The sequence below is a fragment of the Takifugu rubripes genome, chromosome 17 (genome assembly GCF_901000725.2).
Source record: "Takifugu rubripes chromosome 17, fTakRub1.2, whole genome shotgun sequence".
Taxonomy (NCBI): domain Eukaryota; kingdom Metazoa; phylum Chordata; class Actinopteri; order Tetraodontiformes; family Tetraodontidae; genus Takifugu; species Takifugu rubripes.
In genome coordinates, this window is record NC_042301.1 from 12,700,239 (window position 1) to 12,722,306 (window position 22,068).

Sequence of the window (22,068 nt, forward strand, 5' to 3'; positions counted from 1 at the left end):
GGGTGGGGGGGCTGTAACGGCAGGGGGGAGCTTCCGCTGCTGCCCACACCCCTGACGGTCCTTCGTCATCATCGCGTCAAGATTAAATCTGCCCGGCCTTGAATTATTGATTTGATTTTCCCGAGCATCACCAGTTTTCCGCGCTGGTCCGAACCATCCTTCCAGTTGTCGGGTGTGCCGGCTGAGCCGTTACACTGTGAAGTGGCAGTTTTACTTCAGACTCCTGATTAGAATAAAATGGCTTTTTTTCCTGCTTCTTGTTGTCCATCATATGTCTCATTATCTAAAGAAGCAACATCCCAAAGGTCCAGAGAGTTTTTAATCCTTAAATGGTTAAAGAATATTAGGTTCCCCTGTATTCTGTCTACGGGCTTTGGGCATTACTGCACATTTGGTTGTTGTTGATCTCTGATGGATCTCTTTGATGGAGCCTCATTTGTTTCCTGAATGTGTAATCTGCCAAGTCCGTGCCTTCGGCTACCCACTGAGAAGGGCTTCCTTGTTCTGTGTCTGCCTGGCAATCCCAGCAACTGCTGCGTGTCCCCGGCCCCTCGTGCACATTACCATACAGCTGTCCCACAGGATGCACCGAGACAGACTGACATCCACGAGCTTCAGAGGGAAACCGGGCACTCCCTCTCCTCCCTCCCAGATCCAGCTCGCTGGGAGCAGCCGCAGCAGATGGGCTATGGAGATTAAACCGCTCGGCACACGGCAGCTATTGTGGGCCACCTATTGTGAAATTTAAAGGTCATATATAGGGTCGAGGCTGAATCGGTGTGGCGAGCCCCGCCCTCTTTACGCTAACTGCTTTTTTCTTAACGACAGCTTTCCCTTTTGTCAGGGATATTGATAGTTACAGCAAAACATCAGCCTCGGCTAAAGGAGGTGCTTCACCTTACAATTAAACTTATTTTTTTGATTTTATTAGTTTATCCACTGCACATTACCAATTGGACCAGGGCACCCGTTTTGCGGGCGTACCATCTGTGATTCCCCGCCCCTTTTAAAACCCTATTTTTAAACAACTATACAGGAGCAAATGTGTGTTTCCTCTGGCATCATACTAGCTCTTCCTTGGCAGTTGTTTAGCCTTTAATTGGAGTTTTAGGTATTCCTTCGCTTTTGTTTGTGATGAGTAGTCACAGGACAAAACGGGCTGTTATGGGTTCGTTGATGGGGCTGGGAAGGTCAAAAGATGGTGGGTTTCAAAAATCAGTTTTAGAACTTGTTGCATCAGATACATTTTCTTCTCTCAGAGTAAGGGACTCAAAAAAAAAAGGCGTGTAATTTCCGAGGTGACCTTGCTGGAAAGCGGAGGCAGACAAAATGGAATCTGATGTGCTGCCGTTAAATGAAATGTAGACGGACAAATGAGAAAATGTTGCAGGGTTTGTCCTGGATGGAGAGATGAGATTCAGCTAGGGGAGCTCTGCAGCAACATTACATGTAATGTAGCTAAAACCTTTCTTGTGGAAAAGGAAACAAGGCGCCTTCCACATTAAAACGAACCACCTGACCTGTCAAGCGCTCGGCAGGCACAGTTGCATTCTTTTGACTGAGCTGATATTTGAGGTTGCATTTTGTTTAAAGGTCATGACACATGAAGAACAGGAAATGCAGTTTGACTGAAAGCCTCATCGCCTTTTCCTTTGCATGTCGTCCTAAATGCTGAAAGTACGCACGTGGCTCGCTGAACCTTCTCGCCTGGGCTGGATTCATTTAAATTGCATCCACTTTTGTTTGAAATGCAGAACAAGCCCCCCCGAAGACGACTTTGTGGTTTGTTAGTTTGAGGCAGTGAAGCTGTACGTCGACAGCGCGTCCTGGGGGGAGTCGGGTTTTTGGGCAAAGCCCGGACCCCAGTTTGATTTTCCACTGCTGCACTCATTCCATTGAATTTCCAGTTGGTTGCACAGGTCACTTTTTGACGTTGTGTGATGTATTGAGTTACAAATTACCGATGAGCGGCCGCGCCCCAGCGCGGCGACGCCTCGGTTTCCAAAAAGAATTTGTCTCGGGGAAAAAAACCTGCTTTGTTACAAAAAACTTTACAATAATTGTGTGCTTGGCTCTTTAAAAGATGCGTTTGTATACCTCCCTCAAGCGTGTCCACATATTTTGCAGGCAGCTGTAATCTCATGAGACATCATGTTGGTTTTTGAAAAGTTCTGGTGCGTACAGCATAATTTAAACTTCAGACTTTATTCACGCTCACCCCTTTACCCCTCAGTGCCTTCAAATTAAAAGGCACGCTTTCCGTTTTCTGCTGGATGCATCACCCGCTGGCAGATCCTTCAGGGTGGTGAGCTCATCTAGGTGACTGACAGGTTTAAGAGAATAAAAGAAGGCGGCTGACAGCTTGGAAATCGCAATAGGCTTGCTGTTACAAGGTGAACATTTCCATGTTCTAACACTTAACCTCTTAAATAAGGTTTACATTAACTCCCTTTAACGTGGACTGATTGAGTGTTTGCAAACCCATACAACCATGCAGATGTATCTTTGGATCGCAGGACGTCATTGACTTCACAATCCATGTTTGAGCGGTGTGTATTTGTGTGTAGGAGGGTCTGAGGCAGCGTGAACGTGGGAGAAGCAGACTGCAGCAAAGTCTGAACTGAATCAGCTTCTAACACCTTCACAGGGTTCAACACACCAACATCCTTTAAACCACTCGCTGAAGCTCAGAGAACCCGTAATGTGAATTAGAAAAAGCGATTTCCTATAAACTTCCCACCAGATGAGTCTGTTTAGAGCTGCGCACCAACACGGAACAGGAGTGGGGAGCTTTGACAGGGTTCTCATCTCTTTGAGAAGCGGTTTGGGTTGTGCGGTCGCTGAGCGTGGCCCCTGTTTCGCAGCAGGTGACAGGTTTCCAACAAAGCCCCCGTCCTGTAACAGCCTGACAGATTTCACCTAGATTCAGCAGACATGGCAACCACCTACTGTATCAGCCCCTGCCAATTATGACTACAGAGCCGTGGTTACGTGTTGCTTTTAGAATCAGGTCGATGATAATTCTGTTTTACTACAGTTTGGATGTTTGATCTAAAAAGTTTCTTTTGGTTTATTTTGTGACTCGGCTGATTCCACCCCCCCTTTCCCTTCCCTCCCATTTGCTCCTATAAAGAGAGAAGAGCGACATCAGCAATATATCCACAGTGTGTCTGTTTGTCTATAAAAGCAGCAGTATCCATATCCAATATTTGTGTGTGGGTGTGTGTACAAGGAGGAATAACTGTGCTTGTCAGACCTATCCAAGGTTCCCTGCCCCTTCTGCCCTTGATATGAAACATTTATGGTTCTTGATCCGCGCGGCTCCATGTAACCTTTTAAATCTTTGCGGCAACGGCTCTCTCAGCCCAGATATTGTCCATCTGAACGGCCTCTTTTGCTCTAAATTGTCATCTAACCGCAACATGGGGCCCAAGAACTTCTGCTTGGGTGGTTCTCATGTACAAGTGCTCAAGTCTTGTTCCTCTCCGTGGTGTTTGGAGTCGCCTCCGGCTGTGTAGCTGTGCATGTTTGGACACTGTGAACGTGGACAGCTTGACATGCGACACGACGATCGTTCCGCATGCACCACTGACAAAAGTGGTGAGAGCGAGAGCAAACTGTGCTCGTTTTTCAGATTTGTGCACGTGCACTCGCAGACTTTGTGGTTATGAATCAATTTGCGATACCAGTCAAATGAGGTTTCTGGCCCCCACTCTGCCTGTAATCCCACAACACTTCACACAAGAGCCTCCACTTTTGACGTGTCACCAGCAACGATCACATGGTTTGACATCGGACGTTATATGTCAACTTTATGTTCTACAGATCCCTTTTTGTCACTGCTCCGTCTCCAGTTAATAAGATCATTATTAATCATATGAGCCCTCCTGGTGTTTTCTCACTCACCCCTTCAGTTTGGCCTTTTCTTCACACAAGAACATATCGAAGCAAATATCCTATCCCCCATAACATAAGTCGAACCGTTGCCACAAACAAGCCGTCCTATTTTTCAGATGTTCTATTGAGTTATCAATTCTGGAGATGTCCTGGTTGATGGTATTAAAAACAAAACAAGAAAACATTAACTGCAGCTCATAAAAATGTTGTTAGTATTTGATCAGACATGGGGGCACTTGAAAAATACATTTGTAACCTGATAAAAAAAACCTCTATGAAAAATGAGCTGGTAAGTCACTTAAACACGCTCTGAGGGGAGTCTGAACAGCCCAGCAGCCCGTTGAGCTCCCTCCAGTAATAATTGAAACGTGTTTTTTTTCCCTTCCAAACTCCAACGGGCCAGGCTTTCCGCTCTCATTGCCTGAGACCTGGAAAATTCACACCTCTCCTTCCAGACTTTACGATAACTGTGGGTGTATAATTGCGTTCTGTGCACTGATGTTGACATCAAACCGAGTTGTTCACCCTGCTAATAAAACCTGAGGATTGTGGCTAAACTATGGAGGAATGGTAATTGTTTCATCATCTGCCACGGGTTTAAAGGGTTCTCGGCCATTTTCATGTGCAGCCATGACAGTTTTGTCCAATAACTTGAAGCTGTGCGACCCACAACGCCTAAAGGTGGGTTTTGGAAGGGCTCAGGCAGCACTCGTCCAGGTCGGTTTGGCTTGCTCTGCTTCATCTGGGAGGCACAACAATAATTCTGCGTGATTAAAGTGGTTTATTTGTTTCTGTGTAAATGTTGACGCCAGCCCCGGCCAAATTTCACCTGGCTCATCACACACATTTTCATATCGGTCTCGTTTGGGAATTAAACACCGCAGCTCAGAATGGAGAAGGATTAGAGGTAAAGGAAAACCTTAATAGCCCTGTTGACTTTTTTCATGCAGTTTTTCCTCCTGTTACGTCATGCCGATGACGTCTGCTGTGAGAAAAGGTGGCGCAGACTTTAGATTCTAGAGCCTCATATATATTCTGTCCGCCAAACCTCTTCCACTTTTTGTCTCACTCATTTCTGCAATATGCTAATGAGCCCCACAGACAGCTACCTGCGCAACCCAAAAGTTGAATATCAAAGAAAATAAAATTATGGCTCTGCAGAAGTGTGACACCAATGAAGGTGGATTCCTCTGCATTTTAAGATGGAAGCCGTCCTGTTTCACAGCACTGTTCTCCTTAAAAGGCAAAGGAAGCACGTCGCACTCCTCCAAAGCTGCAGTTTTATTCTCTTTGATTTTTAACCCTTGATTAAGAGGGTGTGATGTGGAGGAACCTGACTTAGAAAATTCCGAGCTCCTCTTGATGGGGAATTGTTGCGGCCCTTAATTGCTCCTTCATAAGCACGACAAGTTTAACAAATTCAAGGACAAAGTAGTACCGATGCTTTTGTCTTTGAGGCTTTGTGAGTGACTGTGTCTGAAATTGTATTTCCTCCGAGGGGACTGCAGTCTGCCAGGTTGTGTGTCTGGTATTATTGTGCTCGGGTGTTGTGATGTGTACATAGCACCAGCCTTCCTTCCCATACATTGGTGTCTGTGTGGGACAACAGCGACAAGTCATAGCTGCTTTTTCACTGAGCATTTGTCATTTGTCCTTTTCATTTCACCCCATTTATTACTATCACTTCAGAGTTTTCTCACTGCTCCCTTTTTTCCCCTTTTATAAAAAAAGCTTTGGCTTCTTGAGTGGCTTAAAACAGTTTTGTAAGTAATGGCCAATACTTGCAAATGCTGACCTCTTCTCTTCATTTATTTTCCAAGAAGCCCATTGATGTCACAGGGGAGATACCAGTGGCCCTCGCTTTAATTTCTTTTTTGACCTGACCCCTTCAAACTTGAAATGATTCAGTCGCGTGGGTGGCTGCAGGATATGTTAATTCAACACCAGGCAGATAATGCCATTATTATCCTTTACTAAAATGCCACGATCCATGGTTACCTTATTCATCAAACCTCCTCCTCACGCCTCGCATCTGCCCGGGCCAGGGATGGGGCTCGCGCTCTACCGTTTCAAGGGGAGGAAGAAAAAGGAGGAAAAAACTATTGAGGGGACGGCCGCACAATAACGCAGATCTCCTTAGCAATGCGTCACTGCCCAAGAGGTATTTGTCGACTCCAAGTTCACCACCTCGCATTAAACATTTGCTCAATCGAGCCGGGTTTGAAGAGACATTTTCCTCTTGACACATGACCGACATTATTCAGTTATCTGCTATGGTTAGCCTTTATATATATCCAAGAATATCCGGCTTAGCTGCTGCAGCTTTGACCTGACGTATTATTTGTGCCAAATGAGACGATTGCATTATTTTGCCTCATGGGTACGACAAAACAGCAAAAGAAGCATGTTTGTCTGGCCAAAGATGCCTTTAAACTGAAGTTGGTTTGAAATAAAGCGTATTCCACCGCAAAAGTACTTTGGTTTTGATAAGCGGGAGCGCCGGCGTGGGGGTGGGGTTTGTGGTTAATACTTTACAAACTGGCAGAAGGAGAACGACAAAGGAGACCACAACCTATTCAAAGGACACAGTGCAGCTCGTCCCGCATGCCAAGCATTCCAGCGCGCCGTGTAAAGGTTGATCCGGCCGCAGACCTCTCCCATGTGGGCCACCTTAAACACACAGAGACGGAGCTGGGACCGCTCCGTCTGATCTGCCACGCGGTGTTTGAATTGCACCGCGGGTGTCAAGTCCCTCAACGTCTTCTCTAACCTCATTTTAGCCCAAAGTCCCGGGATTTATTGTGTAGGATTACTGTGCGAAAACCTATTAGGATTTTAGGATCGCAGAGAAAGTGTCGCGCCACGTCTGAGTTTATGTCTAATGTTACTCGCTGCATGGCTCGCGCATTGTGGGAGGTTTTACCGGCGTCCTACTGCCAAGATGTGCTTTCAGTTACAAGCTCCAAAATTCCTCCCGGTGCCAGGTCACTCTGTAATTACAGGTGTAAGCTGGGAGTGTGTGGAAAGCTTCCAGATTTCCTTCCTCCATTACCTGTGAATAACACCCTTCCCACGACCTTTCATTACCTCTCCTGGGTCTGTGATCTAATGCCAGTGTCTTGTGGGGTCAAAAGGGTCGACGCACAAATTAAAGTCACGGTATTACCCAAATTGTTCAGAGTTAAATCTATAATAAACTTTAAAAGGAGGACAATATCATGTTGTGGCACGCGCAGACGCTGGGAACCCAGAGTTAAATTCAAAGTGCTCATATTTTTATGCAGTTTTATGTCTCTATTTGTTCCCATGCACAACAATTCAAAACTATTTGGTCAGAAATGCGGTTTCGTTTTTAGCACTCTGCTCTCAGTTTGACCAAATTACCTAAACAGGCACCTCTTTGTCACAGTCGGCTAATGAATAAGTTGTTTACAATAGTGCACATCCCCTGTAACAGCAGTTATTGTCCACATTTTAAGCCTCAGCTGCCATCTTCAGGTGGTGAATTATATTGTTATTTTTAAGAAGCTACAGGTGCAGCCTCCATTTACCTGCTGTACTGAAATGCAAATATTGGCATGTTCTCTGCGCACAAAGGGGCAGATGCATTCACTCTGCTGCTGTATAGATCGTAATGGCCGACTCCCTTTTCCTCCCCTGGTCTATTCACGGGGATTTCAAGCTTTAAATGCAGCACAGCCGAGAGAATATAATTGAAGGATTCCGAGTTAATTGTCTACCAGAAATTCCACAATTCCATTTTTCTTTATTACTCAACACTAGTTGCGGGGCATGCGAAATAATGCAAAAGAAGATGCGAATATTTTGGCTCTAGTTCTTTAAGGCTGCATCTCCAGTGAAGTTTAATTTCCAGAGGGTTTCACGAGCGAGGATTACGCATACACTGAATATTAAGGGGGGAGTCCTTATGGTTCTGTAACAAGTGACGGACCCCTCCTCGCTCAAGTACGCCCCCACTTCCCTGCTGCCTCTTCGGGTACGCGTCCTGTCCTGTTCCCCGCCGTCCGGCTCACCGAGGAGACGCCGCGCACGGCGCCGTGCGCCGGACTGCACCATTCCTGCCGCCTCCACCAGGGAGGCTGTAATCTGATCCCGTTTAGAAGCGCCTGTGAAGAGGAAGAGGGCACTGCTCTGCGCGCTGACGCGCTCTCATCCACTCCGCCCCTTTCTCTCCCCTCGCCTCTCTCTTTCCTCCCTCATCTGTTTCATTCCCCGCTCGGTGAGGCTTCTCGGTGGCGCACACGCCTCCGGGACCGTCGTATCGCATTGTTCACCCGTCGACCGAGCCCCCGTTGGGTCGCCTCTACGCGGCTGAGTTTGTTAGAATTCTCGGTGTCTGTTTCCACCCAACGAATGCCTTTGCCGGAGAAATCTACCGCATGCACACCAGAGCGGTGACGTGCCCGAGCATGTTCACATTAGGGACGGATTTACCTGCGAGTACGCTGCCCTCACATCGTCACCGCGGTCTCCCCAGCGCGCACTCCTAGTTGGACTTTACCGATTGTCACCGAAGAGGAAAAGGGAAAACACCGAAGTTCAAGGATGGGGTTCTACGGCACTTTAAAGATGATTTTCTACAAAGTAAGTAGGATCATCGCCGGCGATGATCCGCCCGTGTCACCTCTAACACATCTCCCGTCTCGTTTTATCCGTCTTCGCTTCGCGTCGCCCTGCTTATCTTTGACGCGCCGCTTACGGCAGATTTTGCCGCGACTGCGGAGGATGCGGAGCGGTGGAACAGCCCCCCCCGGAGACGCCGCTTTAATTGCCCGTGCATATATGGCGTTCCGCCGCCGTACAACGGCGCTGCGTTAGGATGAAACGTCGTGATTTGACGCACGATCCCTTTATTGCAACTTCATCTGTTTAAAGAGCCGCCGTTGCTGCGCGATTTGCGAACGAGGTTACTGCTGTGGCACATATGGCACTTTAATTCCGCAACGCTGGATAAAAATCTGTTTATATTTCTCATGCTTTGCGCATTCAAAGGGCTGGCTGGGGACCTTATTATGCTTCTCTGTCGGCTTCACGCTCCTTGCACCTGTGTAGCTCCAGTCCTCCCATCCTTTAACATGCTCTGTCTTTCTACCAATTTGGCCAGTCTGTGTTAGGAACGTGCACATTTCCACTTTTCTAAAGATCTGCTCTGTCCAGGGTTAAAAAGCAGCCGTGCCCCCCCCTTTGATCCTCCCTCTTGTGCAGGTTTATTATGATTCGACGTTATGCAGCAGTGGTTACTGACCAGAGGAGCTGCACGGCATGCTTGCGTGTGATCAGGCTGCCGTTGCCTGTTGAAGGAGCCTGTCCCCTGACACTGTTCTCTGGCCCCAGGCTCCAGCCTCAAATAATGGGTCACTGTGTCAGACTGCAGGAGGTCGAATATCCTTAAGGATGTTCATTGTATCATGCCGACCGGCAGCCATAAGATCGCGCTGCCTCATTTGAATATGGAGAGTAGTAACAAAAATGGGGAAAACATCCGGCAAAAAAAAAATAAAATCAGATTCTGACCACTTTTTACAGTGTTGAAGCGTTTACTCGGGTACCTCTAGTCATTAGCTGGAAACGTCTCTGGGTGGATGTTGATTGAAAGGAACTGCAACTCATTTGTATTCTCCATCCATTTTGCGGATGTGCTCCTACTAAATTATGGGGATTTTGACGCCAGCCCCTTGAGTCTCTTCATTAACGCCGCTGACAGAAACAGAAACAGAGTCTGAATTATTGAAACACGCACTTGTGGGTTAGCTGGGTGTAATTTCTGCTCCTTCCCCATCCTGCAGCAGTTAAAACAGAGAGGAGCTGGGTGTCGCTGATTGATGCACAGTTCCTGTTGCTGCTCCAAATGGTTTGAAAAATGCGATTGTTATAAAGTGAGGAGGCTGAAGGATTTAGTGTGTTTGGGGGGAGAATCCCATGCTGCAAGAGTTGTGGCTGTCCTTAAAATAGCATTAACTCCCCGTCTCATCCATCTGTCATTCTTTTGGGCTGATAGGAAGGCGGAAGCCAAGAGGAAGGAGGGAAGGACTGATTACAAGTGTAGTGATTTGCAATTTTCTCTTCTCTGGTTACTTTTTCCCAGGCTGAAACACAAGGAGATGCCCGGTTACACGTTTTTGTTTTTTTCCTTGAGGTTTTTCCTACTAGTGGACACACTTAAAGCCAGCCACCCCCCACCCCCACCCCTTTGCCTTCTTCCTCGCACACATCCAACACACGCACACACACACACACGCACACACACACGGGCGCTCCCTGGCTACTGAACTGCCATTGCAGTGAGATCACTGCTTTGAAAACAAGGCACTCGAGTCTAAGACCTGGAAAGTCTTACAAGGCCTTTTTTGAAATTTTAATTGGCGAGCTAACAGGCTGTGAAATACACAATACAAAATGGTTGAAAGCATGTTGTGTACCTGTAAGGATTTGTTTTGTTTTGCCACTCCAAAGTTAGCAGTGTTTAACATATATTATTAATAAGAAAAGATTAAAAAAAAACATCAGAAAAACTCTTCTATTGATCCACTGGTTCTGGAAATTGGGAAAAAAAAACAACAACAGTCTTTTCTCCAAGCATGGCACACATTGGCATGCCAGTCATGTGCACACGCCTGTAGAAACCCACCCTGATTGTGTCCATTGTTTGGGTTCAGCGGTTTAGTCTGTAGTCCAAACAAAGGTCAGGCTCCCGTGTGCAGTTGGTAATATCCTACTTGCCATTCAGCTTTTCTAATTTGTTTTTTCCCTTTTCAGTCAGTATTGTTTTGATAGATAATAATACGCACATAAGCATCTGCCTCAGGCTAAAATACCCAGAAGACCGGCTCGCGCTCGTCAACTTGTTTATTTTGCTCTTAAATTACCAGGCAGACGTATAATCATGCCAGGTTGAAGCCAGACAGCGCGGAGTCAAACGTCCACTTGTGTGCTTTCCTGTGGAAGGTACACCACGGTTACAGGCCAATTACATGGATCACAACAGAACTGTTTGTCCCAAATGTGGGCGAATGTTCCAAAGCCTCTCGATTATCAGTCCCCAGCAGCAGGAGAGAATTGCCCAGTACAGGTCGTGTCTCTCCGCGCCAAAGATCCGACCCTTCCACAGACGAGCTTTTAAGAAATTCGTGTATGTTTTTCACGCAAAATTCGATCTTTGGACTTTGAGTCTGAGTGAATGTGATCCACCCTCCCTAAACTTTGATGCAAATCCGAAATAATAAAAAGAAACAAAAGAGAGCGGTTCACGATGAATATTTTATTTTGGCCAGATGATTTAGTATTCAGTTTGTTGCTCTTGACAGACTGACGATGAGATGGGCATCGCTTCTGAGTATAGAGGGGGGCCTTGACTACAGAGTGGCAGGCATGGGGTGAAGAGAACCGGCGTGCCCAGACTAACACAGGGTCCTTTGTGTCAGCCGCAGCGTATGTGCTAAAGGAGACAGGATGGTGTGTGCTCACTCAGGTGATGAAGAGTGATAAAGAACTGACGTTTTTTTGCTTTCCTTTCCGCACTGTCGGTGTGAATCAAAACTCGGTGCCAGAGAATTCGCAACGTGCCCTCTCCAAATGGAACAGTGAGCTTTGTGTCCACGAACATTCTGCATGCTTCAGAGATTTAGGTGTGAACGTTTGATTGCCTACGGATATTATGGCGTGTGTGCCTGCAGAGGGATCACTGTTATCACTACTCGTGTGCATGGAAAATCAAGATTATGATTATGAGGCTGCCTCTTCCTTGTATCCTACTATCTCATAATTTAGAGCCGCATCTTCAGGTAGAGCTTTTCTTTCTCGCAGAACATGTTCATAAATTGATTATTAGGCCTAGTTATTAAAGTTTAATACCCTATTTGCATAGAGCAGTTATAAAACTGAATTTAAGATCCCGGTCAAGCCTGTTAACAACAATTTTAAGCTTGTTTCTGAAAACTGAAATGTGGCTTTTGCCTTGAAATAGAAGGGACGTGGAAAAACATTGTCACCCTCATTGTTTCTCGTTTCAGATGAAGAGAAAGTTGGACCATGGCCCCGAGGTCCGATCTTTCCCTTCAGGAAAAAAGCCCTGCAAAGGCCCGGAGTATTCCAGGTAAACAGCTTAAGTTGGACGCTCAGACACGTGTCGTCTGTCTAGACAGAGAGTGGTGCTTCAGGTCACATCACATCCGCTGCGCTCCACCAGCATTTCCAGATGTTTCTCCCACCTTGAATATTTAATGCCCACGTTCGCGTGTAGCCACTTTAAACTCCAGACCAAAACAAGCACTTAACTGTAAACGTTGCCATGTAACCCACTCCCTCTCACTTTCCTCTGCCATTAAAAATGAATCAATCATGAAATGGACTCTCAGCATTACCTTTTGCCATCAGTGAGCGGAATTTGGAGCACTGATGATGCTCTCGGGATCTCAATTGTCTTGTCTGAAAAGTGTTTTGAACGATTTCCCTTCAATTACAGCCCAACAGGAATTGTCCCATGTCCAGCCACACCCACCACATTTGGCCACATCAGAACAGCCAACGGTCAGGGGCAACAGAGACGACGCATCACCTCAATCCAGCCACCCACAGGTCTCCAAGAATGGCTCCGAACATTTCAGGTAAGCACAGGGAGCTCTTACTTCTCCTGTCCCGGGAGGAGGGGGGTCGTCTCCCTTGAAACCTCAAACAAAACCACGTCCAAAAGCAGATGTTGCGCCCAATCAATGTTCACTTAGTCTAGCAGATAATTGGAGCCTTGTTGTTCTGGCCCACCACATTACCATAAGCACTGTAGCGTGGAATTGGAATTAGCCGTACCTGTTCAGACTAAAAACGCGAGTATGAGGTCGCCGTGTGCTTCTTTGATCATGTGCGTTAAAAATAGCCCCTGCCCTCTGTGTGCCACTGTAGTTATTATGTCATTTTTAATTGCTATTGCTAACAATTTTTTTTAATGCTGTGCAATTTCTTTTTAAAAATTACAATAGAAGACATAATTTTGATCAAGAAGAAAATTATCCCTTTCAGATTGACTTTAATACATAATCATAGCCTGCTGTCATGAAGGGTTTGAATTAAAGAATTTCCAAATTGAAGAAAACTGCACATCATTTCAATATTTGGTGCTTTGTTTCCTTATACTAGAGGAACTGGGCAAGCGCGTCACACCCTTGTTTGTTTTCTGCACATTATCCCTCTGGCCTGACCTGCTGCTGTGACGCTACTGTCTTTCTTAAGCAGCCAAACCCAAAATGCACATTCTATAAATTCCCCTGTCCAGTCTTAGCCTGCCGTTCTGTTCACAGCGCGATGAAACAGCATGTTGTTGTAGCTAAATGAGACGGTTTCCCACGGAATCCTGCTGACTGTTGGGGTTATTTTGAGATCTTAAATGACAAACACAAGGACACACAGACTCATGCCAAAGTCAAATGCTGCTTTTAAGGAAGAGCATGAGATTTTTAGGGAAAGTGCCTGTTCGCTGTTGTAAAGAAAGTTGGATTAGGGGAGCAACTCATTTCCGTGGAAAAAATATTAAACCATGGTGGTTTTTCTTAACTGTCACGACCTCAGAACTTAGCTTCCAGCCTATTTAATGATTTGAAATGAATGTTAAACATGAATCAGGTTTTATCTGCGCAACAATACTTTTATGTTAGGATATTATGCCTTCGGCCCCGTTCTTTATACCACTCGTGTCACAGTTATACCTGAATAAACAAAATATACTGTAACGTCAACACATACCATACGGACAAATGTATATAAGGAAGAAAGGCCGGGACGTTATTATGAAAAGATGAGTCAAATTTCAGTCTCTTAGTAGCTCACAAATCTCCTTCAATCTGTTTTTTTTTTACTGCCTTACTTAAGACTAAAGATTTCTCCCTGAAATTAAGTTGGGGTTTTATCAGCTGATACTCTGACTTTCCTGTGAATTTTTATAAGCTGCCTGTCACGACGATTAGCCGATCTAAAGATTAAGGGTTCCGCAGCACTGAGCCCAGCCCTTTTCTCTGCGTGTTTGGGGATCAGCACCGTGATACCAAATGTTTGACACTTGTAGTTGCTCTCGCAGTCATCCTTGGGGCGAGGTGGTGCTGTCTTTTTTTTAATTGCACAAGTGAATCAGCGGATTAAGATATCTTCAAAAGCGCTTTTAGGTTTAAAACGTCCTGACTGACTTGTGTTTAGAGATGAGATGGCTGAAACATTTTAAGGTGAAAAAAAGACAACTTCTAATTACTGAACATTAAAATTTACAAGGCATCTATTTGAAAGTGCCATGAATGGAACTAAAAGTCTAATTTCAGATTCCAATTTCAGGTTGTGAAACTTTAGTGTTTTTGGTTTAGGAATTCTGTTGTGATGATAGTAATCTGCGGCTGGAAATTGATGTGACGCGCAAGTAGCCGTCGTGCTCCTCGCAGTCGTATGCAGAAGGTCTCCACACCCTCTGATTACATCCAGACCCATCACTCCTGGCGATGGCTTTTAGCTGCCAAATTACAGGTAGTTTGCGTGTGGCAGATTTTCCCACCCCACCTCGAAGCCTGTAATCACTGATAGATTTCAGCGCTCCGCTGAGAAAAACAACTGTGGCCGCTCGGGTGCAATGTGCGGAGCAGAGCTTTCCTGAACGCTCGAGCAGGAGAAACAAGCGCGCCCGTTGTTAATGGAATTTGATTCAGGGTGTTTACATCTCCTGCTAATCTGTTTGTTGGAAATGGGCAGGTGTCTGGAGCAGCTCGATGAGGGAACGTCAGTGCTGGACACACTGAACCTGGGTCTGTGTAGCTGCCACGCCTCAGTGAAGCACCGCTGTAGTAAAGTGTCACAACACCGTCCAGCCACTCTAGCTGCCCATTTACAGCTGTTTTGGGTGCATCTGCCCAGATGTGGAGCTGATATTTCGGTTTTGCCACCTTTGATAGCAAAGTTGCCACAGGGCAGGAAAGTTGTCCGAGGCTGGTAACAAATAAGGAAAAGGTGTCAGAATAAACTGTTTGAAATGTGTTTGTGTGCAGGTGAGGAGCCCGTTGGAGACCTCTGTCCCTCACTAGTGTATTCCAAGATCCGAGCTTTATATCTGCTGGGTTTGTGCCCCGTGACTCTGACCAATCACTTCTCTTTTCCAGAGTTGGACCGGCCCAGAGAAGCTGCTGGCGTTGGACGAGTTGATCGACAGCTGCGAGCCCACGCAAGTCAAGCACATGATGCAGGTGATCGAACCGCAGTTTCAGCGAGACTTCATCTCCCTGCTGCCCAAAGAGGTGGGTCCCTACGTCTGCAAATGTGGCATCTTTACAACATTACTGCGTCTACGGTGACATTGCATCACATCTACTGATGAATCACAAAAAACCAGCAAGTTAGGGTATCAAGAAATTACATGATATAACAATAGTTGCAAAATATGCATGAGTACCACATTATATAACTTTGTTATTGCTAAAAAATACTGTACCACATTACCCAACACACTGCATCCACTTTTGCATGTAGTGATGTTAAGGGTGGGGTGGGGGGTTGTGACGGTGTCAAGCATGAGGCAATTGGATGCAAGATTTCAAGGTGTCACTGCCACTCACTTCAAAACCTATACGAGAGCAGCATGTGTCCTCTCAGCACAAGAGGCCCCTTTTATTTTCCCTTCCCCTTTTTTTCCTATCCTGTTCCATCCCACGTCTTTTGATAATCCCGTCTCTTCACTCTGGCAAAGCTGCCGGGTTTATATTGGGTGGTGCTGTCAAGTCATTTTAACAGACAATCCCCCATGGCCACAGTATAGATACAGTTGAAAGAGAAACGATGGAGAGGAACCGCAGAAGGGCTGAGTGTTGAGCTTTAAAAGCAATCTTTGAGGTCCATTTATGAAACTTTGAGAGCATCCTCCAGCTTGCTGATGATTCCTGGTTTAAATGAGCTTTCAGGTGATGGATTGGTGTTGAGTTCCGTCTGGGGAAAATGGAACCTAGCACATAATATATAGAATGATTATAAAATCATTTTCCGGTGATTTTGAAGTCTGAAAACATATCTGAAGAAACAACTCCAGTCCAACTTCTACGGCTTGTAGAAAGTCTTAATTTGCTTGAAGAGAAATCGTAAGGAATTGAGTGATTTTCAGTTAATTCGGTTATTCTGAGCACATTTAACCACTTTAATCTCCCAGTCAACAGGAGCATTGACCCTCAGGGGTGAGATCAATTAACTGATCGAGAACATCAGAGAAATAAAAGAAGTGTAGAATTAGGACCGACTTGGTTATATGAAACCTTCTGAGCCTGACAACTGCTGCGTGTCCTTTGCCGCTATCATATTATATTGTAACAGAATAAAAGAACAATATTTACCCAAAGGTTACGTGTCATCCTTTTAAATGAACACATGATCCTTCCCCTCCTACTGGTTAATCCACCACATCAGTACACATTCGACAGACGTGTGTTGGGCGTTTTCTCCAAATGTATGTTTTTCTCCAGTTAAACTAGTTTTACCCTCAGTTTGGGATCTATTTACAGGCTTTGACTTGGATACTGAGCTGTATCTGTATATATTTGAGGCTTTTTTTGAAGAGTGTATATTCTAGTTCTGTGATATAATCATTGTCTGCCCCTGTCAGTTAGATTTATGAGATTAATATTGTGTAAGGTTTGCACTGCGCAACTGTTGCTGGGATGTCGGCTTCCATTATCACACTTGAGTCATTAAACTTGGCCTTTTCCAAGTAATGTTTATTCTGTATACCTCTGCCGCGCTGAATAAATGGCTCCATTTGTGTCTCCTTTTCCGTTTACACCTCACATTCCTTTGTCTTTCAACAGCTGGCTTTGTACGTGCTGTCGTTCCTGGAACCCAAGGACCTCCTCCAGGCAGCCCAGACGTGTCGCTACTGGCGCATTCTAGCAGAGGACAACCTGCTATGGAGGGAGAAATGCAGGGAAGAAGGTGAGCCTCAGCTCTCTGCTACAGATGCAGAGAGGGAGAAGGCTGCAGTGGGCAGCACCTGGTTATTTAAAATGAGCTGTTTGTTTAAAACGAAGAGCCTGCGACTCACCTCTGCTCCTGTCTCTCATCGCAGGCATCGATGAGCCTCTGCCCCTCAAGAAGCGGAAAATTGTCAAACCCGGCTTCACCCACAGCCCGTGGAAATGTGCCTACATCAGGCAGCACAGAATAGACACCAACTGGAGGAGAGGGGACCTCAAATCCCCAAAGGTAGCCTTTTCCTCCCTTTTAGCATTGCGCTAGAAGATGGAGCTGTCTCTCGTTCACTAAAAAGCCTCGACTTGTATTTTGCCTCTTTGAAAGTTTGAGTTATGCATGACCAGCATACTACAGCCAGCGTTCTGCACTTTGCAGACAGCCTCGGGTCTTTTTAGGCCACTACGGTTGTAAAATTGGCTACTGTACTCTTCCTGCTTTGCATATACAGTGTTTGCTGAGCTGGCAGACTTGTAAGCCAGTTCTATACAGAACAGACGACACACACATACGCCCACACACATACACAGACGGGTCTTTGTAAAGAACTGTACCCCTGCAGCACTTGATGACATTTCCTTCTTATCTCATCTTTGATATAAAGCAGCGGCAGAAACACGTCGCCGCTGCCCTCAGTCCTCGCCAGTTTCATTGTCATGCTGCATCCGCCCATCCTTCCTGTCCAGTTTTATTGAATCCTCTCCTCTCTATCTGTCCCATCTCAAAGGTGCTGAAAGGTCATGACGACCACGTGATCACCTGCCTCCAGTTCTGCGGCAACCGAATTGTCAGCGGCTCTGACGACAACACGCTGAAAGTCTGGTCGGCCATTACAGGAAAGGTACGTTGGCGTCTGGCGTCGCTGAACCGAGGGTGGGCAGGTCAGCGCCTCGGTTAAATAAACTTGAATGCCATTACAGACAGTTTTTCCACCATTCTGTCTGCACAGCTCCCTCTGTGAAGTGGGAGTAATTAAAACCATCCGCTCCTTCACAAAAAAACCACATCCCTGCTGCACATATCAGCCATTTAGCCGACTTATTACACAGCACATGTCTGGAGGAGTGTTGGTATCCACTGCTGAAGCTGGTGCTGTCGCCCAGGCCTTGATGCTGCAGCGTTCCGCAGCGTGTTACAGAGCGCGGCAGCAGTTGTGTCGTCGTAGAGGAGAGCGCCTCAGATTGTTGCAAATCACAAAGCTTCCACGCCTCTGCGTTGGTCTCCATTTTCAAAAGTGCTTTTTTGTGCGCAAAACGACCCTCCTTCTTTTGTCGCTGCGTGCCGCGGCGTCCTCGGCATATTAATGACAGGATTTCGCAAAATTAAAAAAACTCAAAGGGTTCTTAGAGAAATTGATATTCAGCATGGTGGCGGTGCTGCGGGTTGTCTTTCTGTGGGACACAATAAACCGCAGAGCTCTCCTTTCATACAGATAGTAAAATTGGCATGGAGCCCGCCAGAGATTACACGCATATCAGTCCCCACATTTGCTGATCTGAACAAATCTCGCCAAGGTCATCTGATAGGCGTGGAGTAGATTTGGCTCCCCTTCACCCGAAGACTAATATCCGGATGACAAGTTGCTTGAGTTACCGCCACGGTGCCTCCATATTGCTGCTGATGAGTCACATCGCCAGCAGGCTCATTATCTTTTTCCTTTTTTTTTGTTTTTGCATGAAGCCACCGCGCTCTCAGGCTTACATCACAGACACTCGGGATATCGTCTGAGCTTTCCACAGCGTTAATCCGTCTCCGTATTGTTTGTTTACGTTCGTTCTGAAGAGAAGCCGAGCAGGAATTTTGCGTCTCCCTGGATTCCATCTCTGTTAGCTCCCAACGCCAGAGAGAGCGCCTCACCCAAGAAGAATAGGCAATTAAACCAAGTCATCCATTTCGGGTCAAGTCGTTGCCGAGGCTGTAAAGTCCAACGTACGACAAGATCACAAGCAGCTGCTTCCATCAAAATATTGCGCTTTATTTTACTATTTGAGTAATTTTCTTTGCTGCTAGTTTGTCTCTTTAGATCTCTGTACGTGAACTCTGGGTGGCATCTCTTGGTCCGCTGCTCTTGTCTTTCGTCAATGCAAATATCACCGTCACCCGACCTTGCCTTGACCTTGCGTGGCTTTTTATCCCTCTCATAAATCCATCCACTCCAGAGCAATCTGTCGGTACACTTCCACAGCTCAGGCACTAACACCGTCACACGGGTCTCGCAGCGTCTGATCAATAGGGTCAGCTTTGGTTCATGACAAAGATGTCCTCGCATAGGAACGAGGATGTGCCCTTCAGATCACTGCTTAGTTTTCGAGGTCCAGCGACTGCAGCGTGTTCTTTAGGAGGAGGGTCTGCCCCAACAGAAATGAATTAATCACAGGAAGGATGAGACGATCCAGAGTTGGAACACTACTGACACCTCTCTTTAGGCCCCTGAGCGCTTCTATTTCCAAGAAATTGCGTTCATTTCCCAGCAATCAGAAAGATCCCCCATGTGATGAGATGGCGTGAGGGTGTCTCGAGTGGTGTTACATCATTTCTCACTTCACACTCTTCCCGTTTTACCACATATATTCCAGTAAAACCATTTCTAAACACTGCATCATTCATTTAAAGAATCCAGTCTTTGCTTGTTTTTGAAATATCTTTTTTAGATGGATTGGATTTAACCCCTTTTATGAGGCAGACTGGGATATTCAAAGTGATCAAGTGGAACAGTGGCGATTCGATGGTGTATTTTGTGGTACAAAATGAAATATTTTGTTCAAATTGTAGTGAGATTTGGCTCCAGCGGACCTTTGTCTTTGCATGTCCTCCAGCCTCGGTGAAAGACGTCCGTCTTGGTCACGCGTAGAGCTGCACACATCTCATTGCAGCAAAGGTGGCTCCCTGGTGCTTTATAGAGCAGAACGTGTCCTTGGCGGTGCCTGTCAGCATCAGTCACAGCTGTCAGGCAGATCTGAGATGGCAGAACGAGGAGGAAGTGTCCAGCAGCAGCTGCGCGGCCTGTCTGGATATCTGTCCTCCGATTCTGTATCGAACAGCAGAGGCTGGGGTTCTGTTTGAGGGTGGGTTCCTCTGCAGGTAATAAACGCGGACGCTCCTTAAATCAGCAGCTTGGGGAAGTGGAAAATCTAAATGTCTTCTTATTGTGGTGGAGGTGTTTTGTGCTTTAAACCAAGATGACTCTCGTAATTCTTGCCGAAGCCAAGTGATTTTTTTTGGGAGGGTCGGAGTAGAGTCTTTTTTTAAATAGCATTTTTCATTAACTGAGCATGAAATAGTTTGAAAATGTTTTTCAGAAAAGGTCGCTCAGTGGATCGTTATCACTCTCCGGGATGGCCTTGATTTCAGAGATAAAGGAGCTCCTGCCTTTCATTTCAGGTGTTTTCTGTTCCTACGCAGTGCGTGAGTCAATCACACAGTGTGGTGTTTGTTCTTAAAACCTCACCCACAATTGAGCAGGAAGCCCTTGCATTCTCAAAGCAGGAATCACAATAAAGCTGGTATTACAGAAGAAAAACAGGTATCGCCGACATCGACTGCCAAAAAAATGCATGAAATCTCACGTTTCTTCCGAATTTAATCGAGAACTAAGAGTAATTCAGTTAAATGTTCGTCCAGCTGCACCATTATTCTCTTCACAGCTGTGAAAAAGGGAGCGAGGGTAATAAACCATCGCGGCGAGGTCGATTGTACGATCATGCCACATTGGCCCACGGTTAATGAAGTGATTCCCTTTATCACAGCTCGGAGCGGGACGGCGGGCTGCAGCCTCGTCCTCCCCTCACGCCACAATTCACCGCTCTTATCAGCCGCCGTCAGGGGGAGGTCACATGTTGTACAGCTTAACGCCGCGCTCCGCTGTCACACAGACGGGACCAACCGCGGCGGGCAGGAGGTGGATGGGGGGCCGCCAGTCTTCCTGTCCCCGAATGTTTCCAATTAAAGTTTGCTTAGTCGCATTTGGGGACAAACGAGACGTCGCGGAGCTGCAAATTCAATTGATCAGAACAATTTCTATAACTGTGGTGATCAATAAGTAATCTACCGCTGGTGATGAAGATGAATCGGTGTATTCTGTACGTCAGGCCTTCATGCGAGAGGCCCGCGGAACAAACGCAGCGGCAGCAGATTTGAAATGACGGATCAGCTCTTCTCAAGAAACCACTGATCAAGAATGTTCTTCTTCTGTGGTCTCTTCAGTGTCTGCGCACGTTGGTGGGCCACACGGGCGGCGTCTGGTCATCTCAGATGAGAGACAACATCATCATCAGCGGCTCCACCGATCGCACACTCAAGGTCTGGAACGCAGAGACGGGAGAATGTATCCACACCCTCTACGGGCATACCTCAACAGTGCGCTGCATGCACCTACACGAGAAAAGGTAGGAGCCAATCCCAACGCTGACTCCCTTGGTAATGGCCGGCTGAACGACGTTAATGAGTTACTTTTGTGATTTAAAAAAAAAAATTTTTTTATAGATGATGTGCTGTTTTCAGTAGAATCCTGGTTTTTACCTATATGTGGGGCTATTTAAGATATATAAACTGTACAAATACTACACAAGGAATCGTTATCTCAGTTCTTATCAAAGGGTAGAATGTTGAACAGCTTTGACGCCCCACGTCTGGTCCTGTTCAACTCACAAGCGATTCCCACCGAGGAAAAGAGCAACTCGGCGGCACAATAAGATGCCGTTAAATCCGTGAAAGTGAGCATGTAGCCACCCCGATGATAAATAGACCCTGCGAGCCATCTACACCGAACGGCTTGCCCTTCCACTCGGCATTAAGCTCCGGACCCAGAGTGCTCCTTTTGCCTCGGGGACCGCAGGCATTATGAGCAACTGCTAGCATACAGTAAATATCGGGTCGCTGATTTTTATCACATTGCCCTGTGAGGAACAAACAATGCCTGATTCACTGTTCTCACTTTTAGGCAGAGGAATTTTTGGGATGGGTAGTTCCAGGTGTGGAGGAATACTCGGCTTAATCTGTGCCGTTGTGTGTTGGCGAGATGTTGTGCTTCGCATCCAAACTGTTCTTACCTGAAAAATCTGACTCATTATCTCGCCTGAAGGGATTTTCCTTCCTCTCCCCATTATGCGTCTTTCATTTTCCAATCTTGCGAACAGACTGCCGCGGGGGTGGATGTTTAAGTTGAAAGGGTGTTGTCGT

General features: G+C 46.2%; 1 protein-coding gene across 4 annotated transcripts in view; it reads left to right on the plus strand.

Annotated features, from left to right (window-relative positions):
- Window positions 1-22,068, plus strand: part of fbxw7 (F-box and WD repeat domain containing 7) — a 58,060-nt gene that overhangs the window by 31,409 nt on the left and 4,583 nt on the right. For 3 of the 4 annotated variants that reach the window (XM_029850506.1, XM_011612962.2, XM_029850507.1), the window contains 7 exons: window positions 11,928-12,010; window positions 12,380-12,521; window positions 15,042-15,176; window positions 16,731-16,854; window positions 16,988-17,124; window positions 17,618-17,731; window positions 21,094-21,275. In XM_029850506.1, coding sequence (XP_029706366.1) covers window positions 11,928-12,010; window positions 12,380-12,521; window positions 15,042-15,176; window positions 16,731-16,854; window positions 16,988-17,124; window positions 17,618-17,731; window positions 21,094-21,275 — 917 coding nt within the window. Of the gene's footprint in view, window positions 1-7,879; window positions 8,503-11,927; window positions 12,011-12,379; window positions 12,522-15,041; window positions 15,177-16,730; window positions 16,855-16,987; window positions 17,125-17,617; window positions 17,732-21,093; window positions 21,276-22,068 lie in introns of those variants that run through there. The other variant, XM_011612963.2, reaches the window with a different exon arrangement.